Source organism: Columba livia, chromosome 3 (assembly GCF_036013475.1).
Source record: "Columba livia isolate bColLiv1 breed racing homer chromosome 3, bColLiv1.pat.W.v2, whole genome shotgun sequence".
NCBI lineage: Eukaryota > Metazoa > Chordata > Aves > Columbiformes > Columbidae > Columba > Columba livia.
Genome location: NC_088604.1, coordinates 66,742,822 through 66,768,572, shown reverse-complemented (window position 1 = coordinate 66,768,572; position 25,751 = coordinate 66,742,822). Strand labels below are relative to the sequence as shown.

The 25,751-nt window shown below is 37.8% G+C and overlaps 1 protein-coding gene across 16 annotated transcripts in view; it reads right to left on the bottom strand.

Moving 5' to 3' along the window:
- SYNE1 (spectrin repeat containing nuclear envelope protein 1) overlaps positions 1-25,751 on the bottom strand; it is a 300,382-nt gene that overhangs the window by 247,674 nt on the left and 26,957 nt on the right. For 9 of the 16 annotated variants that reach the window (XM_065057378.1, XM_065057393.1, XM_065057380.1 and 6 more), the window contains exons 1-2: positions 2,753-3,098; positions 302-363 (exon numbers count right to left, since the gene is read on the bottom strand). In XM_065057378.1, coding sequence (XP_064913450.1) covers positions 302-363; positions 2,753-2,831 — 141 coding nt within the window. In that variant the 5' untranslated portion in view covers positions 2,832-3,098. Of the gene's footprint in view, positions 1-301; positions 364-2,752; positions 3,100-25,751 lie in introns of those variants that run through there. The other 7 variants (XM_065057392.1, XM_065057386.1, XM_065057391.1 and 4 more) reach the window with 3 other exon arrangements.

Below are 25,751 nucleotides of genomic sequence, written 5' to 3'. Positions count from 1 at the left end.
TCTCTTTCATAGAAAGGAGCTTCAAACACGTCCTCTGGCTGAAAGGGCAGCTACTGTGCTACCTTTCAGTTTTGGCCAAAGGACCTGGGCAGTTGCCTGTAGACACCACTCACAACACTGCAGCTGACCGTGATTATGCTGAAACAGATTCATCCTCTATGGTATACAGATAATAGGGACCCCTTTTCAAGTTTATGCCATTCTGTTTAGCGAAATATTACACATTCTATACTCCAGGGCCTGTACAGCCATCAATAAAATGGTTTGATTAAAAAAAAATAAATTCAAAGCTATATATTACCTTAGCCAGGTGAGTATTAATCCATTTTGTGAAAGTCCTTTTCTGTACTGACTCTTGCTCATCTGAGGAAAAAAAAGGAAATCAGTTTGATTAGACACTGCTGAATCCTTTTGGATTACATGATGGAAGAATAATACTCTCTATTGACAACAAATACATTTTGCATTTCACAGAAATGCCACTATGTTTTCTTGAGACAGGAATTTTTGCATGTAACTACCCATAACAAATACTTCATACTCTTATAATAATGCTCTGACACTTGAATATTTGTATCTGTACTTTTAAACTAGAATCCATGTTTCTGACAGTCAAGATACTTTCCTTTAGAAAATCAACACAAGTCTTACAAAAATTACTCAGCATGTACATCTGAAAATGTTTATAATATTGAATGAAATAATTAAAATTGCTTTCTCAAGCTTGTTTGTGCAATGGAAGAATCAGACAGGGAGGAACCATTAGCTAGTTCAGGCAGTTTCTGTACTGCTGCTTACTATCTCCCTTAGTCCTGTCTTGAAGCACTTGTCTGATTTATAGTGAATTTCACTGATTCTCAGATAGTCCCTCAGGGATTGCTGCCAGCTGCATGGACAAAAATAGCTCCTGAATGAGCTCCTCCAACTTCAGCAGCCAGGGTCATGGCTGCAGAGGGAAGAGAATCACAGTGCCATAACCAATCCACAAAGTCCCGTCCGTTGCTTATGGGGAATTGGGTTTGACACATGGAATAATTTCATAACACTGGCATTCAAATATTTATGCTGGGGATTTTTCTTTCAAAAAATAAAAGGAAATACCTATTTCACCGAAAAACAAATCATATTATTGCCATCATAAGGTCTGAATGAGCAGCTTCATTCCCTTGCAGAAAATCCAAATAAATAAAATTGGTGTTGAACATTTACTTTTAAGAAGAACACATGCATGTCCCAAAACCTACAGATGGAAAACCTAATTTTAGATACTGCCTTTGCTACTGACTTTTGCAACACTGTATAGGGATTTTGTCTCTTTCATACCTGTAAAATTAAAAGGGAATATTATTTAATCCCCTCTAAAGCGCTGGTATAGATAACTAATAAGTTTGATGTCCTATTACTACTAAGCTCCCTGACTTACACTTAAACAATGCTGCTCCACAATGAGGGTACATAAAGACACAAATCACGGCACAAAATTCACCAGCCAAATACTAAGTGGAACAACAATGGATCACTGACCACATATCAGCTCCCAAAACGTGTTTCTACATTATGTCTTGGGGATTTTATATTTTCTTTATATATAAACAATATCTCACATATAAGAAATACCAGAGGAAAAAAGATACATATCTCTCCAGCTAATGTGTTGCTAGATTAGCACACTTCATTGCATTCTTTTTCTTCTTTTTCTTTGATTTCATTGGGTAGACTGTCTTACATAATTTTAAAAGCATTCATTACATTCTCAGAATCTACTTGTTGCACTAACAAGCAAGCTATGTAAAATAACACTCGAAATACTGCAATGTGCTTCATTCAATACTGACTATTTCTGGCAAGGGGTATCTTTACTTTCTATGTGATAATTGTTTCTACACTCTGGAAAACAGACTTCTCACCGTATGCTTTCTAACTCTGAACAAGATGTTTCCTTTGTGACATACAGTAAATGTCAGCTCTGCTCTGACAAGAAATTATATATACAGGTAGCCCAATTAATTTCAGTGGAACTACTTGCACACTTGAACTGGGCTGTGTGTTAGTAGGTGTGGGGATAGGGATGGAGGATGCACAGAGACAGTCCAGCCCTGGCTGCATTCACACCTCTGTAACTTAAAATTGCTCAGTAACCCTGATACAACAACAGCATGCCAAAAGAAAATAACAGGGCCTTTAGAAGTCAAACTACTGATCAAAGAAATGAGAAAAAACTATTCCCTAATTTGCCGTTCCAGTGCCTCCTGACAACTTAAGAAGCAGCCTTCTGACTACAACTGGAAATCAGAGAACCGGCTCTCAGCTTCTAAATGTTTACCAGCAGAAGACATATTCAGATTCAGTTATATCAACAAATAGCAGAAATAGCCTTTCAAAATAATCTGTTTCAAGGAAATATATTTGAGCAATATAAGTTTTATGAGCCCTATTAATAACTACTAACACGACTCATAAAGAGCATACTCTTAATAATAGTTTCCTTTTTTATAGCACTTATTTTGCATAGGTTTAAAAGGAACAGATCTCATCACTGTAAAACCTGTGTCTGAGCATAATACAAGCAGTGGATCGATACTTCAAATTTCATGATAAACATGCTTTTATACAAATTTCCCTGTAAATTCATTGAAATTATGTAAATTCTTTGCAGAGGTACTGTTGATCTACACCCACAAGACACGTGACAGTTTCTTACACTCTCCCCACCTGCAAGGACTGTCCGAGTAAGGATATTTGGACCACTTACCGTGCCAGTACTGAAAGAACCTTGGACGCACATTTAAAGATGTAACACTTCTGCCACCAGCACCTTTGTAGCGAGCCATAAATGCTGCTGCTGCTGCTGCTATGCCTGTCTCATGTAGTGTGCAGCTTTTCTTTAGAATACAGACAGAAGTAATTTTTCAAGAACAATCTGTTGATTTGTTTTTTTTCTTCACTGAAAATGCAGGCCTCTTAGACAAATCCCTCCACCTGCTCTTATTGGAGAATTCACATGAGCCAGACCTTAAAAACATCTTTATATAATATTCTTGCAGAGATGCAAAAGCCAGACAAAGCCAGCTGCATGGGAAGTAGCAGTTCTGCTGGTCTCACTGCCATCATCCTTCTCCACTGTTTTCCTGTGGAAAGATTTTATTATCCAAGCACCAGCCAATCCGCTAGCGGAAACCTCTGATGTCAAGAGCCTGAATAATTCATCCAGGGACTGGGACAACCCAACTACACTGCCGATATCCTAAAGCAGCAAAATGTTTGGCTGCAAAAAGCAATGCAGTCTTCTCACCGGTGCTTTTGTAACAATATACTGCTCAGTAGGCATAAAAATGGCTGAATGGCAATAGCTCTTCTCTAGGTCGTCATATATATAAAGGAAAGCAGCTTTTAAAAGCAGCCACTTGGGTTCATCACTGCATACTCTATTTAGACATGGGTGTTCAGCTTTGCAACTGAAACAGTGAAGCAGAAGAAATAGCAAGCAATGAATCTGAACAGACATGTAAGGCCACTTAGCTTTTAAAAATATATTTGAGCTGTTGTACAAGAAGGATGAAACGTATGTAAGGATGCACAGAATTTTTTGAGTGCTCCTAGACCAGTCTGAAACATACTCAAATTTCTGATAACATGCACTACTTTCTATTTCACTAAAACAGAGCGCCAGAGCATTTGAACAGACTTTGTTTTGCTCTCGTAAAATGAAGGCAGTTATGAACTGTGAGGATTCATATGTTGTTCAGCCACAGGAGCCAACAGAGTAGTACACAATATCAAAATGAGAATAAAAGGTCCACTTTTAGTGTGCCATTACATTAAATGTATCGTTATAAAGGTTGAATTTGAATTTCTGTTTTTGTAAAACACAATGACTCTTGACAAGATCATCCTGCATCTGAAAGAAACGTTGCAAGAAAGTTTGGTTTTATTTAATCAAATGGCTTCCTTTAATTGTCTGGAAATATACTCATATTTTTACAAACCTTTTCTCTACTAAAGCACCAACAACATACTGCCTTTTTAGGTCAGTTATGAAAAGAAGGCAAATGTAATTGGATATATTTACTTTCAAACATTTAGAACAAATTATTTTGAAAGATGAAGAAAACCGACCACACATCTTCAGACAGTTATGAATATGTTGATGAAATATTCATCGTGCATGAATATGATAATAGCTAGTATCACGCATATCGTATATATATACATCAGGAGACAGAGAGTAGTGGCATGCTTTTTAGCAGAGCTTTTTTAGAGATAGGCTTCCTACGCAACATAGTCCCTGCCTGCTGATAGTGGCAGCAGCCCCCCCTCAGCTGTGGAGCTCCATGTGCCACAGGTGCCTGGTGGGCAGTGGCAGGTCACATATCCAGCACCTCCTGCCTCAGGTGCTTAGGGATGGGATGGCAGGAAGATGGCTGCAGCCCAGAGTTGCAATACAGGCTTCTCCTGCAAGGTAACCCAAGAAGGAGTCTCATGCACAGAGTGAGGGACATGACAGAGCTGAGCTCACGTGTCTAATGACCTAATATTGCAGAGATTTGTTTTGTTTCTTACTTTAGTGAAATTCGAGTTGCTCATAGTTCCTAATTTTCAGCATCCTTTTCTGTTTTCTTTGGTTTCCATAGTTCTGTCCTAAAAACACCAAGAAGCTTTTGTTTGTTTGTTTTCCAGCTCTTTGGCACCTTTAGGAATACTGCTAAAACAACTTGGAAGTGCAGAAAAGTGTGCCAAACCACCTGCAATGTTCCAAGATGTCACTTCAGAGCACAATATAGCACAGAAAGTGGTGAACAGCATCCTGCTGGGAAACTTTGTTTGGTCAGCACTATGGTATAAATTCTGTAAAGCCTTCAGTAACATTTGTTATACAGCAATTTCCATCCTCATTAAGGACATTCTTAACTTAAAGCAGCTGTAGAAAAGCTTGCAGAGTCAAAGCAATAATATGGAGACTCTACTTATGAAAAGGAGTAATGTTTTAAGCTATGTATTTTAATCAACACCTCCATAAACAGATGGATTACCCCATTCAGGAGTACTGCACAGAGGCAATGCAGGCTCATTTATTTTCCTTTAAGTCTCCATTTAATATTTTTCATGAGACAATGCTGAGACAGTTTTGCTTTATAGAAAACAACAAACAAACAAAGAACTTTTGTTGGTGGTAGCTCTAAAGCTAGTATGTTGTTTGTAAGTTGCTAAGTTTAATATTATAGCAACACTATACACTTTAAGAAGAAAAAACGGATGAGGGAGCTATGGGCAGTGCAAGCAAAGTAACAAAAGAGGGGAAAATTGATTTCAGCAGCCACTGCAATGAAGTTGACAACAAGACTTAGCAGTACTAGTACAAAGAATGGGAATATATATTTAAATACTTCATGCACTTAGGACATTTCCATTTTTTGTATGTTGAGGAGAAAGGCAGGATTTGTCAAAACGTGGCTTTGGGGTATATTGAATGTGTTTTATCAGAAACAGGGAGACAGTCCCACTAACAGATCTATTACCTAAATTTCCAAGCTTTGAGATCTAGGTGCACACAACACCTACAGCCTGCTCCACCACTGAGCACCAGTCTGCTCCCAACCAGTTTCTGCAGAAAGGACAAACACAAGGGCTAGAAGACACACAGTCTTCCTTGGCCAAACCCCTACTAGGCACAATGATGGGGATCGGCTCCCTGAGGTTCGCACCAGCATATACCATTGCTCAGTCTAGAGGTAACCTTAGTATAGTGGTTTGGAAGCCAAAGGTTTTATGTTATTTGGAAGAGTGGAAGTAGAGAAAAAACTCCACATACTGATGGGACAGTTACAGGGAACTGAATTGTGGAGAAGCAGCCTCATGGCTGCAGAGACACTGCCTGCTGTGCAGCTATCAACACGCTGCTGAGAACTTTCTACTGTTACTGTCTGTCTGAAATGTTTACAAAGAATGTAGTTTGATTTTACACATTTCTTATTTATTCCCTTCATTTCTAAGACAGAGAAGGTGTCTACCCAGCCACTAGTCAGAAAGATATAAGAATGTAAGGATATAAGAGTATAAGAATATACAAAAGAATAATTCATCACCCAAAGACGCTTGAATTTTCAAAAATATCTGGATGTAATCAAATACAAACCAAATTAACCAAGTTATCTTCTTTTGTTCTTAGTCAACTTATACAAGCACACTCACTGATCAGTCTCTGGAAATACTTGCTGTGGACAGTACAAGTGGTTTCAGTTTTTGAAACCTGGAAACCCAAAAGTTTAGCCAGTGTCAGAGAGTATGTGCTTTATATCAGGTTGCTGGCTCCATCTCACAGCAGATGACTTGGGCTGTCACAGAGAATGTTTATACTGTGGGACTTGGGAGACTTCCAGTCCTTAAATCGGAGGTCATGCCCTGTTTTGCCCATATTCCCATACGCATGTGTCAAATGTTCCTGCTCCATCCAGACACATTATCCCCTACTTTCCTGTGCTCTGGTTTTCACAGGAAGGAACTGAGTGTGAACAGAGCACAGTGCACTGATATAATCTTGATCCTCAGAAGCCAGGACATAGTCCGGACATAACTGTACTGCCTGTAACTGCTCTTCGTGTTGATCAGAAGGGCTTACCTCGGCATTTGGAGAAAGTAATGAGAACAGCATGATTTCTGCAGTGGATTGGAAGGTATGCCCAAAATGTTATGTTTATGACTGTGCATCTTTCCTGTGCCCAGTCCTTCTGCCATAATTTTGTGTTTTGAGTAGCTAAAAAACAAGAACTGTGATTAAATTGTTTCTGCTCCATGTCTTCTGGATAGATTGTGTTTTGTTTTCTTGCACATGTAAAAGCAGAATTTATTCAGAACTAATCAATGCAGTATTTGCATTACTGCATTTCCGCCTGTGCTGCTGCACTGCTGTCACTCTCATCACCTCTGCTAACTTTTATCTTAATCTCCATGTGGCTGTAAATACATTACTTGCATCATAGTATCTGCACTTATCTGAATACAGTCAGAAATGAAAACAGCACCTATTAGAAAACCATTATGAGCTCATTTAATTCATTTTTAAAAGCAGTTTTCTGAAGAAGATATTAAGTAAAATCAGGATGCTAAACATTTGAGATTATTATGTGCAATGGCTTCAGTACCTTCTGAAAGACTGAGGATTCGCTGCTCTACAGGTGTCTGTTTATTTACCCATCTGGCATGGCTGACAGTGAACTTGGTGTTCCATACACACGTATCTTTTTCCCGGACCAATACACAAGGTGAAAACAGCCTGATACAACTGATAAGAGTCAAGTTGGCATTTGTTCTTGTAGTTACTACTTATTTTCCTTAATTGTATACTTAAAGGGATGTTTTGGATGGTGGCAAATCAGCTAGAAATCCAGAAAACTCAGTGAAATTCATTAATAACTATTCTATATGACACTAAAATTTCAATCCATCCATGCTAATAAACAGGTATGCCAGGTAAAGAACAGCTTTCTTACAGACTTAAAGATTTAAACATACTGATGAGAAATAATTCCCTTGCCTATAAACTCTGTATGTATCACAGCACCATCTGCAGTGTCCTAAACAAATATATGTCTTTTTTTCAGTTCACTGCAGTTCTTCAGCTGGCATCATGTTACCATTTACACATTTTGGAGGAAATTTTTGCATTAACATGAAAAGCCTATGTATAGTAACCTTCATGTGTGGTTGATCCACTCACCTAGAGGTTTTTATAAAGCCAGATTGAGCAAAACATGTCTGATTGAAAATAAATCTTTAATTTTTAACAATAGTTCTTAAGACAAGCAGTACTCACATCAAATAATTTAAAGAAGGTCTTTTAAAATGTTGAAATCTACTCGGACCACTACGTCTCCAAGTATCTTTGTTATTTAGGGCTTTAAACAGCCATCCTAAAGTCAACAGTACTTACCATGCAGTTATAAAAAAATAGGAGATCAGACTGAAGGTAGTATAAATTTGAAAACTGAAAGCATAGGCTCCAGTTCCACCACTTACTCACTGTATGGCACTTACATAAGCTCATAAAACAATGCAAAGTTTAGTTTTCCTGAAGCCAACCATCTCAGGCAGACAAATTACTCTAACAGTCATCACTGATTTTCAGTAGATTGGCTAATATTATGTGACATTAACAGGACTGTTCACCACATTAAGCAGTATAACCTGGTCAGACTTCGTGAAGAAATGTTTGAATTTGAATGTTTAATGTTTCTGTTTAATAAGGCACAGAAACTGACATGGACTGCACTGAATGCACAGCATGGGGCAAACTTCTAAAATATTTTTCCTGTCTACAGCAAGTTCAATAGCCAAAACACAGTGGAGAAAGCATGGACAACATGGAAGAGCTCAGAAAACCTTAAAATACATCAAAACTAATGGAGAAATGCTAGGCACACACTGTCCAAGAGATTGAATCAGGATGTAGGGGTGCAACATCTGTGACCTATACACAAATCTGTGTAGAAAACCAAAATATACATAATCATTCTTGACTTAACAAAATGACATTCTGCAATCATATCTCAGTCCTGTTTATGCCTAAATTCAGTCAAATGACAATGGTTTACTAAAGGTTTACAAAAATGTGGAATCCTGTTTATTTTGTGGAAAGTCTGGGCAGTTTTACTCTTGAGATCATTTTTACTTTAGCTACACATATTATAGACATGAAGCTCTATAAAAGTCTACTTAAGGGAAATAACGCAATTACTATTCTTGAATGCATGATAATTTAAAATACGTTTACAATAAAACTATTAATTCTTTATCCACATATTCGGTTATTTCAACTCAATATGGTCAGTATTAGAAGCAAATGAAAGGGCCAAACAGTTAATGGGTGGCTACAAAGAGGAAGTAGATTCTGTCTTCACAAAAAGCCACACAGAGATGACAAGAGGAAATGTGTAAAAGTTGCACTGGGAGAGGTTTCATCTTGATACAGAAATAAATTTCTTACAGTGAGAACAATCATTCACTGGAACAACTTCCTCAGGGATGTGGTAGAGTCACCATCACTGGAGGTTTTCAGGATGCAATTAGACACAATACTAGATAACCTCATCTAGGCTCCATTTCCCACAAAAGCTTAGACCGGACGATCTTTTGAGGACCCCTTCTAGCCTGGCCTGTTCTTTGGCTCTACAATTCTATGAAAAACTGTTCTGTATTATTAGTAAGAAGTGTGCTATGTTACTTAAAATAGTCATAAGAATTTCTCGCTATATATATAAAATTATACACATGCTCAAGTATCTTTCAACTCAGGTTCACATCAGGACCTTACAAATTAATTATTCTTCCAAGTGTGAATTGTAGTTAAAAAAGATACGTATAAGCACTTATAATAACTCAGTTCTGGGGAAAATGCTAACTCCTATGTTCCATTGTTCCTTGAATGATAATAATAGAAAGAAATGTAGTATATCCTGCCAAAACAACTTACTACTTAAAATGTTTCAGAAATGGGATGATGGCTGCTATCTATGCAGGTGCTGAAGAGATGTTAGGAGTGAAGAACTGGGTGCAAGCTGTACATGCATCTGTCTTTGCAACAGAGGTCTTGTACAAATTTAACATGGCCTTAGATCATGTGGTTATTCCTCTCAGAGCCACAAACATCTTGTGTTTCTGAATACCAGAAGACTTGAATATACTTTGGCACATTCACAATGGTTTCATACCTTCATCTGTTTTCCTTTGCTTTCCCAAGTGTCTCCAAACATACAATCCCTCACTTAAAAATGGTACCTTTAGTATTTTAAAAGTGATACTTCTCTACCAAGTAATATAGGACAAATTCTGCCACTTTTACACTGAGCAGTACCAAACTCAGAGAGTTGTCCCACTATCTACCACTGAAACTACTCACAAAGCAAGTTACTGTGCCGGTAAAGAAGTCAAAAATGGCTCATTTGATGAAGAAGCTTTGTTCAATGCTGATATAAGTCGGAACAAAGGTTGGAGTTCCTCAAAGACCAGTCTAAGTCTTCAAGATTTTCAGCCAAGATTTTGGCAGGAAAATCACAACAGTGCTTATAAAGTTTACCAGGGACTAGTATCGGGAAACACCATTACACTGGAATCTGAATATATCAAAAATTAAAGAAATTGAGCTGACTGTAGATGTAGACTGGAAACAGATTACTATTACTAAGCAGCTCAAAATGCAAGGTTACATACTCGTGGAGTAACGTGAATTTTGGCTGCAAGGTGGAAACTCATTATACATAAACCAAATTAGAAGACGACACACTTTTGTAGTTGTGCCACAGGAATGATGTAGGCCACTAGTGTGACAAAAGGCAAATGGAATCTCGTGATACCATTAGGCAACATATAATCAGCTGCATCAGACACAATAAAGACACACATGGAGCATTATACATAGTTCTAGCAACCCATGTTCAAAAATGTGAGTGCTTGGAATAGATACTGAGAAAACTAAAGCTGTGTAGATTGCTTACTCTCAGAAGGACTATAATTGCTCTCCGCAAATACAGAAAGGAATGAACACCAGAAAAGGAAAAACCTATTTAAATTAAAAACCATGCAAAAGCACCAGAGCAGAAGGCTGTGATGGGATATGAATATATCTAGGCTGGAGTCAGAGGAAAGTTTTCACCCTTAATAAGAGCAATGCAATCCTCCAGGACTTCAAAAGCATTTTATTGGTGTGGTAGCCTGTAAAAGCAGACAATGGAGGACTTAGAAGACTTTTCCAGTCCTATTTGATAATCTGCCCTGTATACCAACCACAAGAATATGAACTTCCAAATGAGATGAAATTATCTGTGCAAAAGTAGCACTACAAGTAGAGGAGAAGTGCACATGATGTCACTCTTCACTGCGTGGCTGAATTTGTCCCCCTGTGCTGGGTAGCACGTGACACAGGTACACCTACACTTTTCTGGTGACAAAACAGACTCCTTTAAAGCAGGATTTTATGCCCTTATCACACAGTGAAACAGTTTATCCCCAAATCAATTGATCAGAAGAAAAGCGAAACAAAACAGAACAAAACAAAAGCAGTATTATGGAAATGCAAAGTTAACATGGTTACTACTGAGGATTATCAATATTCTGTGCTAAAAATATATTCATATTACAATGTAAAGTTTATTCATATTACAATGTAAAGCATGCAAATCTGGCTGGTGAAAATTACATTTGAAAACCAGAGGTTGAAAAATGTAGACCCACTGCTGTTTAATATCTTCTGCAGAATAACTGTGAATTAATTACTGCTTGAGTTGATCTGTGGGAATTAAATACTAAAATAATTTTTTTTTTTCCTACATACTTAAAGACAAACTCTGTAGATTTGAATTGGTAAAATTTAGTTGCTTTAAACTGAGCTACATCAATTGCTGTCAGCAGAATTATAGTACATTCACTCAGAAAGGAAAAAAATATATTTATGTACTTTAGTGCGGAATACTAACCATGAAATCTTATATGTATTTGTATAGGAATTGAAATGAATAAACAATGAAAGACAAATCACAGTCAAAATTGAGAAGTGCTCAGTCCCTAACCACACATTTTTCTCTCAGGTGTTGAAACTTAGGATATCAATTTCATCAGAAAGTACCTCTTAGACAAAAGAAAGGTTCCAGTTAACCTTACAGAATCACAGGACCAGAGAATGGCTGAGTTCAGAAGGGACCTCTGGAGATCATCTGGTCCAACCCCTCTGCTTAAGAAGGGCCAAATGAAGTCAGCTGCCCAGGACCATATCCAGAAGGATTTTTAATACTTCCAAGGATGGAGAAACAGGTCTGGGAAACTTGTTCCTGTGCTCAGTCAACCCCCTAGTGAAAAAGTGTTTCCTGATGTTCAGAGGGAACGTCCTGTGTTTCAGTTTGTGCCCTTCTGGTGCTGTCATTGAGCATCACTGAGAAGAGCTTGGCTCTGTCTTCTTTGCATACTCCCTTCAGGAATGTACTTATACACGTTGATAAGAACCCCCTGAGCCTTCTCTTCTGCAGGCTGAACAGTCACAGGTCTCTCAGCCTCTTCTCATAGGAGAGGGACTCCAGTCCCTTCATCACCCTCATGGCCCTTTGTTAAGACTCTCCAGTGTGTCCATGTTTCTCTTGTACTGAGAAGTCTCAAACTGGACACAGTGCTCCAGGGGTGGCCTCACCAGCACTGAGTAGAGTGAAAGTGTCACCTCCCTCAACTTGCTAGCAATACTTTGTCTGATGCAGCCCAGGATATCATCAGCCTTCTTTGCAGCAAGGGCATGTTGCTGGCACATGTTGCTATTTAATATTGCAAGGCTTCCAAAAACCTGACCCTTGTGAGGGTTCTATACGTGATCTTATAATCCATTCCTTTATTTTAGTGGTTTTTTTTAGTATTCTATTAATAAATTCTGAGTATTCACCAACAATGATAGAAAACATTACTAGATTTGTTACTACAAACAAAGAGAAATAACCCAAATATGAATAAAAAGACTACAAAAAAAAAAAAAAAAAAGAAAAGAGAAAAAAAAGAACAGCTCAAATTCAATAAGAAGCAAACACAAACATGGTAACAAGGTTAAAGTAATACTAACTTTTTGGCACCAAATAATATATGTTGCTATGTTGTATGATGAAAAATAGCACACCACACAGAAAGAAAGACATCTGCCCAACAAATACTAGGCAGCAAAGTGAGTGGCTAACTGTCCGAAAGTGAAGGATTTTTAAGGAAGTGAAACCAGGCAATGTCCTGAAGGTAAACTGAGATTTCCCTGCAGTGACAGTTACTTTTGTGATCCTCATTCTCGCAGCCTCTGTGCTCTATGTTACATGACACATGAACATCTTAAAAAAATGCACTGTTTTGACTGCCTCATTTGATAAAGTCCATTCACCATCAGTGAGTTCTTTTCATGAAAGCTGCATAGGATCAAATCACTGACTGTTACTCCAAAATTAAATATCCAAAGAGCCTACTGGAAACATCTAATTGCCTAAACATTCACAGAGCTCCCGAAGTGATAAGAAACATAGCCTGGTCTGTGTTTTCAGTTTAGTGAGCCAAATGTAAAAGAGGCTGCTGAAACTTCAAGACAAACTGGTGAGCTACAAATTGCAATTTTATTAGAATTTGTTTCAGTGAAAACTTGATTCCTATAGACAATTCTATTATGGTAATAAAGGGCTGTCAAATTCTGGAAGGCTGTGTAATTGTTCAACCATGGCAAGACAAAAAGACTTAGTAAAGAAACTATCTGATGAAGAGCTACAAACAGTGAAGAAATATAAACAAGCTATGATTTACTGCAAGCAATGCTTTAACAATTCCATGGAAATAAAATTATTTTTTGTCTATCCATCTACAAGCTATTTGTGATGCAAAGAGTCCTAATTTTAGATTGGCTTCTTCTTCGCTTTTTTCTCAATGCATGAATGAATAAATAGGAACTCCAGAGTTATACATTTGGCAGGAAGCAGAGCTCTGGCTATCCCTGCAGAAATCTACCCTAATTTGTCCAGATTACAAACATTTTCAAATTCTCACATATCCTTGAGTTTTAGCACTCAGACTCTCTGACAACTCACCTTCATAATCTTGATGAAGTACTAAGCAGACTGCACACACACTGCTCCCAAAGAGTGGCTGAACATGCTTCAGCTTGGGGAGTATAGGGGAAAAGAAAATAAATCTTTACTGCCCATAATTTCTTCAGCTCCAATTAATCGCAGAAATAAATTTTTCTGCATGCTCAACGCCTGTGCCCACTTGAGAGCTAGATTTAGGTCTCCATTTCAGACACAGAAGCTGGGTTAAAGGGAGGAAAGGAGAAAGGTGTAAATTATCCAGGAAGCAAGTACCCAGAAGGTGGGAAAAACCTTTGACTGGCAGCTGGAAAAGTGAAAGAAACAGGCAGAACCTGCTCACACTATGGAACATCTGTTCTGGAATGTATGATAATACTATCAAGACAACCCACAGAAGTTATACATGCCAGAGATAACTGTGTCTGTACAAACTTCTCCCCTTCTACATGTGATAAGGTCAGTCTTTAATTACAACACCACACAGGTTTTATCCAAATGCTTCTTACCATTTTTGGTGCATAAATGGAAAATGTTCCATAATTTTTTTTTTTTTTTTTTTTTTTAATTTTTGCATTCCTGATCAGACCTAATGATTGAGCATGTGACTTCACAGTTCTTGTACTATTTTTAAGTTCAGTACAACAACAAGAACAACAACATTTCCCTAAAGTCCAATGCTTTTGAAGAGAAAAACGTAAAAATACAAAAGCAAACTGACTACTAATGTCATTAAAGCAATTTAATAGCTGAAAATGAATCTTAGGAGTGATGCACTTGATCACAAATCAAAATGAGTCTTTTCTCTGAATATCATTCCCCAAAATCTCAGGATGTAAGCTGATAATCAGCAACTATGTATCTCCACCTATGAGTTTCATTCATTCATATACTATGCCAGTTCATTCAATGGAAGTGCATTGATCTGGACAGAAATACTTGGACATAAAACTGGACATTGCTCACATTAAAATATACTTGTCTAAGCATTGATTACTATTTTTAAATGTGATATAGCACGCTTCTGGGAAACAGCACAGTAAGCAATTTGAAATATAAAGTAGATCAAAACAGTATTGTCAGTACTTGAGTTTGCCTTGAACAGTCCTTTCTGTAGTAGCAAATCACAGGCACCACCACACAGAGTATTTGTAGCAACTACATCACTTAAGAAGACAAAACTCAGCTATCATGTTACAACGATGAAGTCCCCAATACTGTTGCAACATAGCAGCAGTAGTGCCTGTGCCCTGGAAGAGGGAGAGCAGCCTCCCTCCCATCTCTGCCCTCACCAGCTTGGCAGAAATTGGGTTTAGCATGTTGAGCAGGAGAATCAATGCAGCAAAACATGGGGCTTCTGGATTGTGCTGCTGTGAAGGAAAAGACAGCAGTGGCCTGCAAGCAAAAAATCCTCCTCACACCTAATAGCCAGGGCAAGCAGGGCTTCACTTCAAGCATTTATGATACATGGGAACCACCTATTAGACAGAAGTGAGATGGTAATTTTGCATTGTGACAATTATTTTTAAGAGGTTTACCAGACTACTGTCTCTCTTTTATCTGTTCTTATTTTTTTTTTTTGTAGCAATAAATGTTTTTCTTAATCAGTTACTTAATGATAAGCATGACCTTAGTCATCATTCATGCCCTAATCCTGCACCATGCAAACTAATGAGAATTTTTCCAGTGAATGAAACAAGCATTTGTCACTGAGATTATACATCAGATTGGCAACCATTTATCATGTGAAATAGAAAAGTATATTTCTTTCATATTATTTATAGCATACACATTTGTAAATAAAAAGTATTTCCCTGTCACACAAAAAGTTTTGCTATTACTGGGCCCTGCTGAATAAACTCCTGCACTTATCACTTCCCAGCACCTTTTATTCCTCGGAATAATTTTTTTTGCAAGAAGCCTAAAAGCCAGAAGATATACTGGGTTCATCAAATCCACAACTGCTCACAGGAAGAATTTCTTTCTTTTCTCCTGTGGTAACCCTATTATTAATTAAACTGACTGCATCTTGATATTGGCAGATGTGTTCTTTTGTATAAAAATAAGCAGAAAAAAAAATTTCCTCATAGGGCATTTCACTTGTACTAGATAACGAAAGATATAATAAAGTGGTACAAAAAAGATATGATAAGCATATTCAGAGCAGGTTGCTCGATAAACAGAACAAAAAAAACAACCACCATCACAACAAAAAGATCCCAGAAAATGCGTAAAGACAATGACATCTCAAATTTCCCCAGGAAGCATGCTGTGACTAAGCAGTGTTCACATTTAATATATTCTCTTTCAAATCCAGCAGTTCTTTTTTATATTTTTAATCAGAAAAATTTTTCAAGGTTTCACCACTGCTTTTATATAAGTGAATGACTGCAGACATTATACTGCTCTGGCTGTATTTATTTCAGCCTTTGGTCTGCCCTGATACAACTCCTCTGTAGAATGGGAGGGCAGAGTAGCATGGAATTTACAGCATTTTTCTTTACAGAAAGAAAATCTCTAACAGACCTTCAAGATTCTAAATTAATTTTATTCTGTTGGTGCAGTATAGAAGTTGGTTCCCTCAAACAAAGGATCTGATCCAAAGATGAAGTCAAATCAATGCTGGCATAATTTGTATTTGTTATTTGTTTAAACACCTTCACAATACTCCTGCTGTGCAAATATATGTTGATCGCTATGAACAACGACGACTGGCAGCTAATTACAGGTTCAGAAGACATTAAAGATCAGTATAATAACACCTATACATGTTCCAATGGGCACGACACACTGTATCCACAAGCACAGAGACAGTAACCTCATGAACTAAGACAGAATGTGGTAGAAGCCACATACTGCAGGATTTCCATTTATCCAACTGCATGTATCCAATTTCCATGTATTCCAATTGCATGAATGTTTACTGTGGAGGCAAAATTTGTTCCCAAATTTCCTGTGGCCTCTCTAATTGTGAGCTGCGTAACAAGCTCAAACTCTTTCACTTCTACCTAAATTGCTGCCTTTCACAGGAAAAGTGTTACAGAAACTCACTGGATATGTTTAATTTTAGTGGACCTGGTGATCCTCAAGTACATTAGATGTAAGCACATGTCCCAACTCATTGGGGGATGACAACTTACCTGCCTTAACTCCTTGCTATCCCAGACTTGGTTTTATTAGGAAAGGCTAAAGATCAGAGAAGGCATAGGACACCACCCAGCCGGCTTCCCTTCTGGGTGATCAAGACCCCAGGACTCTAGGACATGTATGTTCAACATAGTTACAAACTTCACTGCAGAAACCGAGTTTCTTGTCCTCTTTACAAACTTTGCTTCATGCTCAGTAGAGTCAACAGAAAGTCTTCATTACTGTGTATATCATGCTTCATCACAGTCACATAACGTGAAAAATATTATTACTGAATCACAAAAAATGCAATGCTTTGTGAGGAGCACATATCTCCTAAGAAACAGCCAGAAGTGTTCAATGAAGTAAAAATAAAAACCTGTATAGATCCACTGATGTTAACTTATGCACGTATTTTTTAATAAACTTGATAACTTACATCAGCTACTTTAAAATAAGGGAATTAAAGACTAGCCTATGGCTAGTGGCAATTCTCTACAATTTGTACATATTTGTGTATATTACAGAAACACAAGGTAAAAACACCTGAATAAAACTTTGTTGAGCCAATTATTGAAAAAACAATGTTTTGTTTTGTTGGGGGGGGTCCACTATATTTAGGATATATTTCTTCGTTTTTGTTTGTTTTGTTTTGTTTTTAGTTACCATATATGAAAGTAAAAAAAGTAAATCTGACCCATATACTGTGTTTGTTTTGTAGAACTACTGTTTTATTCATTATATTTAGCATGTATCTCTTCTGTGTCACTGTTTCATGACATACCTGAGGCCACCTTCTAGAAAACTTAAAAGTTATTGGCCTGATTGAGATTTCACACTGAGACATTCCATTTACATCATTAGAGCTGCACGACGGTAAATTAGAGCAGGATGAAAACCACAGCAAGCCGAGTTTATGTAGATTGGAGTTTAAAGTCGGACAAAATTAAAGGAAAAACAGGCCACACAGATTTAAACTTTACCTTTTTTAATCAGTGTTCTTCCTTTTGATACTCCCTAGGATGCTTCTATTGTATTCCCAAAATAGCAAAACAAAAGTGTGATGAGAACCCACACAGATACGAAGTATCTGAATCTCATAATCAGTAAAGAAAATCCCTGATGGCCTTCAGGATTTGTAAGAGAACCCGTCAGTTTTTTTTCTAAAGATAACAGAATACTGAAAAGCAAAACATGAGGACTGTGCTATAGATGAGAATGTCACAAACATGTTGATGAACCTGGTGAAAGTTAACTACAGTTCACCAAAAGTTCTTATTTTTAGTTTTAAATTGACTTTTAAAACCAGACTAAGATCTAATTTATTAGGCAAAGTATCTAACAGTTAAGATATATTATGGTAAAGCTGTGGTCCCCAGTCTGAGGCTTGGACCCTGTAAGGAGCTAGAGTAGCAACTGCTGCTTCCAAAGAGTCATGTCCCTTCTGTTCCCCCAGCAGTCACCACCACCCTGGCTCTGCAAAGGCAGCAGCTGCTCCAGCCTGGGCTTCCAGGGCTCTGGCACAGGCAAAGTGATCAGCACAGTCATGACCTTGTTCATGTCCAGCAACGTGCTGCCTTGCCTTTATGCGTGCCAAGGGCCCTCCTGCTAAATGGATGTCTTTCTCAAGTGGTGTTAAAGCAGCACCGTGCACACTGCTGGCACAGAAGCATGCAGTGGCAACAGGAAAGATAGTACAAGAGCAGAATTTCATTTCCTGTTTAGAAATATAGATTCATGGCCATATGCTGTAACTGCTATGCAACTGTGATGCTGGCTCATGAACGCAAGTGAACATGATTTTAGGTATTTCCTACCAGGCAGTTGCAACTGATAAAACTCACACTAAACATGAGCTTGCAACACAGGAATGACATTTGCCTCTTCCTCTTCTTGTGACAAGAATGGGACAAATAACTGGCCTTTCTCTGTTATCTCTTATTGAAACAAAAGAAAATGAGGTTTTTTTCAGCTTCTCTGCAGTTTGTGGTCAGAATGGGTACCTGGCCTAGCCCCACCACCTCTATTGAAGATAACAACTGCTTTGATTCAGAAAAAAAGTAAGATCTGTGCTGCCCTAAGAAGTCAGCTGCTTGTTCTGCTTTGTGCAGGTCTACTGGAGAGGAAGAAGAGACCTCAGGCCATTTTGTACTAAATACTTACATGGTGTCAGAAAAAATAAAATACTTGCTTATGGCAATTCATATTAGGTAGAATTATCAGTAGCTCATGTCATGAGTTTTCCTAACTTCAGAGTACAGTTTTGATTTCTTCTATTATTTTTGCCAAGACAAACAAGGCATTATTATAATAGTTAGGTGTTACTGACCAGCATGAAACCATACCAAAAAAAAAATCCCATTATCAAAGAAATGTATTGCCGGACAAAATTCTCCCACCTCTACACTTTTGGGAGAACCAAGTCCTTTCCCACTCGCTTTTTAACTACTGCTGTGGTTTCTAGTTGGTGAAACAGACCCTTCGCTGAGGAAAGGAAACCATACCCTAGACGAAACACACAGGTCAAGTAGTTAGTTTTGAGTGGCCTCTAGTAAATCCTCCTAGAAGCAACAAATTTCTAGCAGCACCCTGAGCAGGGGGGGCTGGGAGCACAGCATGGAGAGAGCAGCCTGCAAGGGATTGAATGAGTGGCTGGGCTTGGTGGCAGAGTTGGCACAGTGGCTGGGCATCAGGGGGAGGTGGGACCTGCCCCCAAGAGGGACCAAACACTTTCAGCCTCCTCAAGGGAGCTCTGGCTGTGAAATAACTGCAAGATCTGAATTCCTTCCTACCAATTCAATGCCATGTTTCACACCATGCTTACGCAGCTCTTCCTGTATTAATTGGTTACATTTTTTCTCATGAGAACTATGTTTACATTCAAAGACCGCAGTTCTTAATTTTTAATTATTCTGGAAAAGTCATATTTCTTCTTTGCAACACAGCAGAAAAACCGAACACTGCCTGGTCAATAAACAAGCCCAAACATGTCTGCCACAGCATACAGAGCTCAAATACTTCTCTCAGCTACTTAATGGGACGTAACATTCACAGCATTACAACAAACTCTTCTGTGTTTTCAACTCACTCTGCTTGTATATGCTTGGAATAGATATTTGACTACTGATACTATTTCATACTAAGAAACTAGAAAAACAGAGACGGAAATGATTACGTGCTACAATCGAGTATCTTGATCTATGCCTCGAAAACTGATAGCTGCATACCACAGTGTTTTCTAATTGTTTTGGCAAAGGAGTTATACTTCCTGAAAGACACTGAAGATTTGGAGTCCTTGATCCAAGTCCAAGAACCATTTATTAACTTTAGTGAGTACAAGTTTGCATCCTAAACTGGAGAGAACTTAATAGTGAAATGCTGTGAAAAATTCCATTGCCTAGTGCTACTCTAGTCCAAACGTTTTACTCTGACAAGTAGAGTACTAAAGAATTATTCTGAAGGCAGATACCCTGCAGTCCACCTTTCATTAGGGTTAGGTGAAAGGAGTAAGCCCTTCAGGCCCTCAGCAGATGAACGACAATTGCCATCTTCATAGTGTAAAATAAAACTATCGCACCAGTACTTTTATAGGTAACTACTAGTGAAATAGTAATCAATGTAATTATTCTAAAGGTTTGAGTAAAAGCATCACCTGAGTGACCCATGACAGAAAAAATATCTTATTCCTGAAGTCTGCAGTTATCACTTCAGCTACATTTACTCATCTTGAGGTTAGATGACTATAACCCCTAGCAGCCCTGAGCCAAAAGTTTGATGGAACTGCTCTGTCCAAGAATTGGCTCAAACAATAGCTTCCACAGAAAGGCTCGCATTTGAGTAGCAAACAATAAGAGAAGTTTCCTAAATTTCTTAAATTCTTCCTTGCAGGGTCCACACCACATTCTCAGGATTAACTTCAATGTCAGGATATGACATCAGAACCAACTCCCCAAAACTGTATTTTGTTTTGGTCTCAATGATACTGACTTCTTTATGTTCTGGAGCCCTACACCTGAGGCATCTAATTTTTAAGCCTTTCTCTTCAGTCATGAAGACCAGAAGATCATTTATGGTTCTTTTGCAGTACATATTGATGGTAAAGAACTTCAGACATTCCAAAGCCGAAATAATACAACACAAATATGAAGACACTAAATTGAACATCCCTCAATGTGCATCTAGTCCTTGCTCCAATTATAATTCTGTCTTTCACTATGATTTGTCTTCCACTGCAAACTAAAAAAAAACCAGATTAAAATAAAATCATCATAGCTCACAACCAAACCCACTGAACTCTAACACAAAGTAATTTCTAACACCTGAACAGTTCAGGATTCTTCACTGGCTAAACAAAAGCGTGCAGCATTCGTGAGCTCTGCCTAAAATACACAGTGCCAATGTCTTCTTGTTGGGAATTTCACCTACATTTCAAGCAGAACATCTGCAAAATAAAGGTCAATTTTGAAAAACATCTGAAAATTTAAGGAAAAAGAAAGAATACACATCAGTCCACTTAAGTCACTGTTTTGCTTCTCAGTGCCTATATATGCCATCTTGCTGAACACTTGACATATCCATCTTCCCCCTGCTCCTGAAAATTTAAACAGGCAAACAAATTAGGGTGCTGAAATTACAATACGCAAGATCTTTAAAATGCGTTTGACATTACTTTAAATGAAATCAGTGAAAATCAATGTGCTACTATACTTCTTCTCCTCAAGTTATTTTGACATAATTGAACTACTTGGGAGTTTCCGAAGGCAAAAGTGAATTATTAATTAAAAAATATTCTTCGTGCAACTCCTCTCAAGGCTTTCCTCATTGTCACCCATACACTCTCCTAGATAGGGTACATCAGAGAACAGGAATAAGCCTTCTGCACAATATAATGTTTTTAATTACCTGATTCCTCTCACTTTCAAGGTCCCTAATCTGGTTTCATGTCAATCTAACTCTGATTTTAAACAAGTGACCTCCCTTTGACTTAGGAAATGTAAGCAATCAAGCCACAGAGAAATAACCAAATTCAGGATTTTTGGACTATATCCACATCTTAGAAAACCAGACATCTACCAAAAGTATAGGATATAGGTTTTCTAAACTTAGAGAATTAAGTATAAATTAAAAATGTAAATTAAGTGTTTTTTCAATACTTCACATATGAAAACAAAACCAAAACCAACCGAACAAAAAAAACCCAAAAACTAAAAAACAGGAATGTCTGCGGACAGATTGACACACTTGTATGAATTGTGTATGCCTATTTTTACTTGGACATGTCCCATGACATAAACCCTTTGAGAATCATTAAATTAGAAGTCCTCTGCATGGAATGGTAAATCAGAAGTTGTCAATCAGAGAACATCCCATTATTCCTTCCTCTCCCCAGATGTGATGCCACAGGGATGTGGAAGCAACAAGGAGAGGAGCATGGCTGAGGGGTTCAGGGAGGAAGTGTTTAATTCTGGAATTTCTCCTGAGTGCTCCTCTGAGACATTCCCAGAGTGCAGGCCCGGCCACACATCACTACTGACTGATTCATGCTGCAAGATAATCCTGTGTGCAAAAGCCCCAGTAATTTCTAGGACACCAGCATACTGTATCGTGTTTTTTAGTGGCCTTAATACTGTATGTTTAACTTAGAAGAGTGCCTATAGAAAAAACCCAGTTCTAATTCTATTTGAGCATATTTATGTTTTTAGGATGCATATTAGCATTATGCCCTAGCAATACAAACATTTGGTGGGTGCCATATGGACACAGACAAAACACAGAGTGCCTGCTCAAAGGGTCTGCCTGCATCTTTAACACATGAGTAGTCCCTCTGATATCATTAGCTGCATGTGCATAATGATACAGGCCAGCTCCTTAGGGCTCTACTCAAGTGAAACGGAGCAACACTGACTTATCCTGACTGAGGTTATTTCCATCCTTATATTGTATTAGGCAAAATATAATGCAATCAGGCATTGGAAAAAAAGGCAGAAAATGAGGAGAGTAGAAAGCAAACACAGAAATGGATTTACACTTGTTTATGAGGAGTTTCATAAATTATAGCGTACTTTTTTGAAAAATGGTGGTTTTACATAACACTGAAGCCTAGTAATAAATGCCTAACATAGTAATAATAATAATAAAAAAAAAAACTAAACCAGAACAACTATTTTTTCTATATAATTATAAATACTGCCTTCAAAGCAAATTTTACCAAGAGATTTTGCTAACTCTTGAAAACATTCTAAGTTCTGTCTAGACGGAATAGACATGAGTGAGGGAAAAGTTACTATGTTTGGATTTATTTAATTTTTAAAAATCTAATTCAAAACTTCTGGATATCTGTTATCTCCCTGGGGCAGAAAATAGTAGAGCTTCACAACCTAAAAATGTGTTTAAAAAAATATTAATTCTGAACAGCTAAACTGGGAAATATGAACAACTGAATGTGAAAAATTATCTATCTTGTGCTAAGTCTCAGCCAACTTGGATGACATCCACAGAGTTTGGGTGTGTACTCTTACAAAAACCAGCAAAAGAATAAACAAATAGACAATTGCTGTGGCGATTGAAACTACTTAAGCTTTTGCACAGAAATAGGGAATGCAAAATGGTGAATCTTAGTAGGTTCCAGTGTAAAAGCAAGGAGAGTCCTAACATGCTGTCACATCCTATCAAGGTCAAAAGAGGTCTGCCTTCCTGATGAATCAATATAATACTTCATGAAGGCAATTTGAGAGGCAGAGGATATCAGGACTTCAGTATTTTAATGCTAGTGTGGAGTGCATGATGGGACATTTTGCAGGTACCTTCATTTTTTATTATTAGAGAAGCACAGGAATATCAGTGATGTCAAATGGGGCCGAAGGCGCTCTTAATTTCTGAAAATGAGGCCACTTGTATTTAGGTACAGAAATATGGATATAGCTCTAGGGATCCAAGTTAAAAATGCAGCATTTAAAAAATAAACAGTGAAGTGTATTACAAGCAGAAGTATTGCACCTAGGCTAAGTAACCTTGACCTTATCCCCTATTAAAAAATTGGTTAACAGAAACATAGAATCATAGAATCATTTAGGTTGGAAAAGACCTTTAAGATCATCAGGTCCAACTATTAACCTTTTAACTGCAAATCCATCACTAAACCATGTCCCTAAGCACCACATCTATGTGTCTTTTAAATACCTCCAGAGATAATGCACTGCATGTGTCCCTGCAAAATAAACTTACAGCTCATCCCCCACAGCAAATTTTAGACAAGAATAATAAAATATGACAGTGTCCCTGCCAGTGCTCTTGGGTAATATCCTTCAGCTTACATGCACATGCTCCCACATGTATACATGAATGCACTCATAAATATATGTGTGCACAAGCACATATTAATTTGGAAAAGATATAACTACTTTAGTGACCACATCAGTATTAGCAATTCTTCATAGACAGAATTCCGGTACTGAAATAAAAAGCCACCTTAAATTTCCAGTTGAAAATGTCATTTTCTGCACAAAGAATTGCCTCGGCAATCAAGTTCTACCAACAAATGAGAACTGAAAGCTGGGATAAGCTCTATAAGCCCATGCCTGGGCCGTGAGCCTGAATAGAGGGTTTCCCCAAGCTGAGTCATCCCACCAGCTGTTACTAGATGTTCAGTTTGCCACTTGGCTGGAATACTACTCCTTTTCCTTGTTCCTTGCTTCTGCCAACCTCGATCTGGATCCTGCACCCAGTTACCCCACTTGGAAGTTTCTCCAGCTTGACCTGCATTTTTTTAGGGCCCTGCCCTCTTGTACATAATCCTTTTCAGATTCTCATTGTGGCTTCTGAATCTCAGAAATTGGCCAGCGTCTACTCAATGGCATGGTTATCTCCATGTGCCTTTAACTCCTGACCACAATTTTGGGGTCTCCCTTTAATCCTTCCCACTGGAACCAAGTGGACACGGTATTTCTCAGACATCTATTCTATCACTGCTTTTTCATACAGTATTTATTTCTCCACCAATCTCGTTAGAAGGCCTCCCTGAGACAGAGTTTCAATTATGATTATCATTATTGCGATACAATTATATTTGTATATGGCTTGCTTGGTGGGGCTTGTGTCACTGAACCTGCACATTTTAAACATTTTAATCTCAAACTGATTGTAGACATACATGAACTAACATTTTCAGCTGAAGCATCCTCTTTTGTCATAATGACACAAATAATTATTTGCATTCTCTTCTCGACTAATACAAATACTTCTTTACATTGGTTTACTGATGCTGAGGTACAAAGATGTGCCTCCAAAAGTGCTGAAGCAGCATATAGGAAAAATATGAATGTAAATATTGCTTTGTACAAAAGAATCTTCCCCTTCAAAATGTACTGACAAGAATATAAAATTTGTAAATAATAACTTACAAATTAAAACTAGCTTTGATAATTAAATATTTGGGTTAATTAATAACAACTTGCTTCCTAGAGGAAATAACCTACTTTTCAAATTCTCCTGAATAAACCACACACTGTGTTGACAGAATTATAAAGAAAATCTAGGGAAACATAAATGACTCACTCAGTAACTGGTCCAAAAACCAGAATATTAGAAAAGTGTTACCAAGGACCAGTGCTGTACAAGTGGCAAGTCACAGACTTGGGACCATAAATTACTTACATTACCTTCTTTGGATGTTTTGTATTAAACAGTTTGTTGGTATGTATCAATTTTTTAAATGTAAATATGCAAAACCACTACCATTAATAGCTAATTCACACTAATGAATACTGTTTATCAGAGTAAGAGTCTAACCTTTTGTTATGGTGTTGCTACTTGAAATAAACGTTCTTTGGATAGTATGTAGGATCAGACTTAATAGATTCTGAGCTTAAATAACTATTAAATAATCAGCCCTGACTTGGCCTAGGTGGTAGAACTCTTCTGTAGGATACCCCTGATCCAACTCTTTGCAGCAGCTGACAACCACGCACCCACCCTGTCCTCCAGAAACCTTTTAGAGACCTCAGAAGTGCCCTTGGAGAGCAGCTCCTAAATTCTCACATGGGCCAGGAC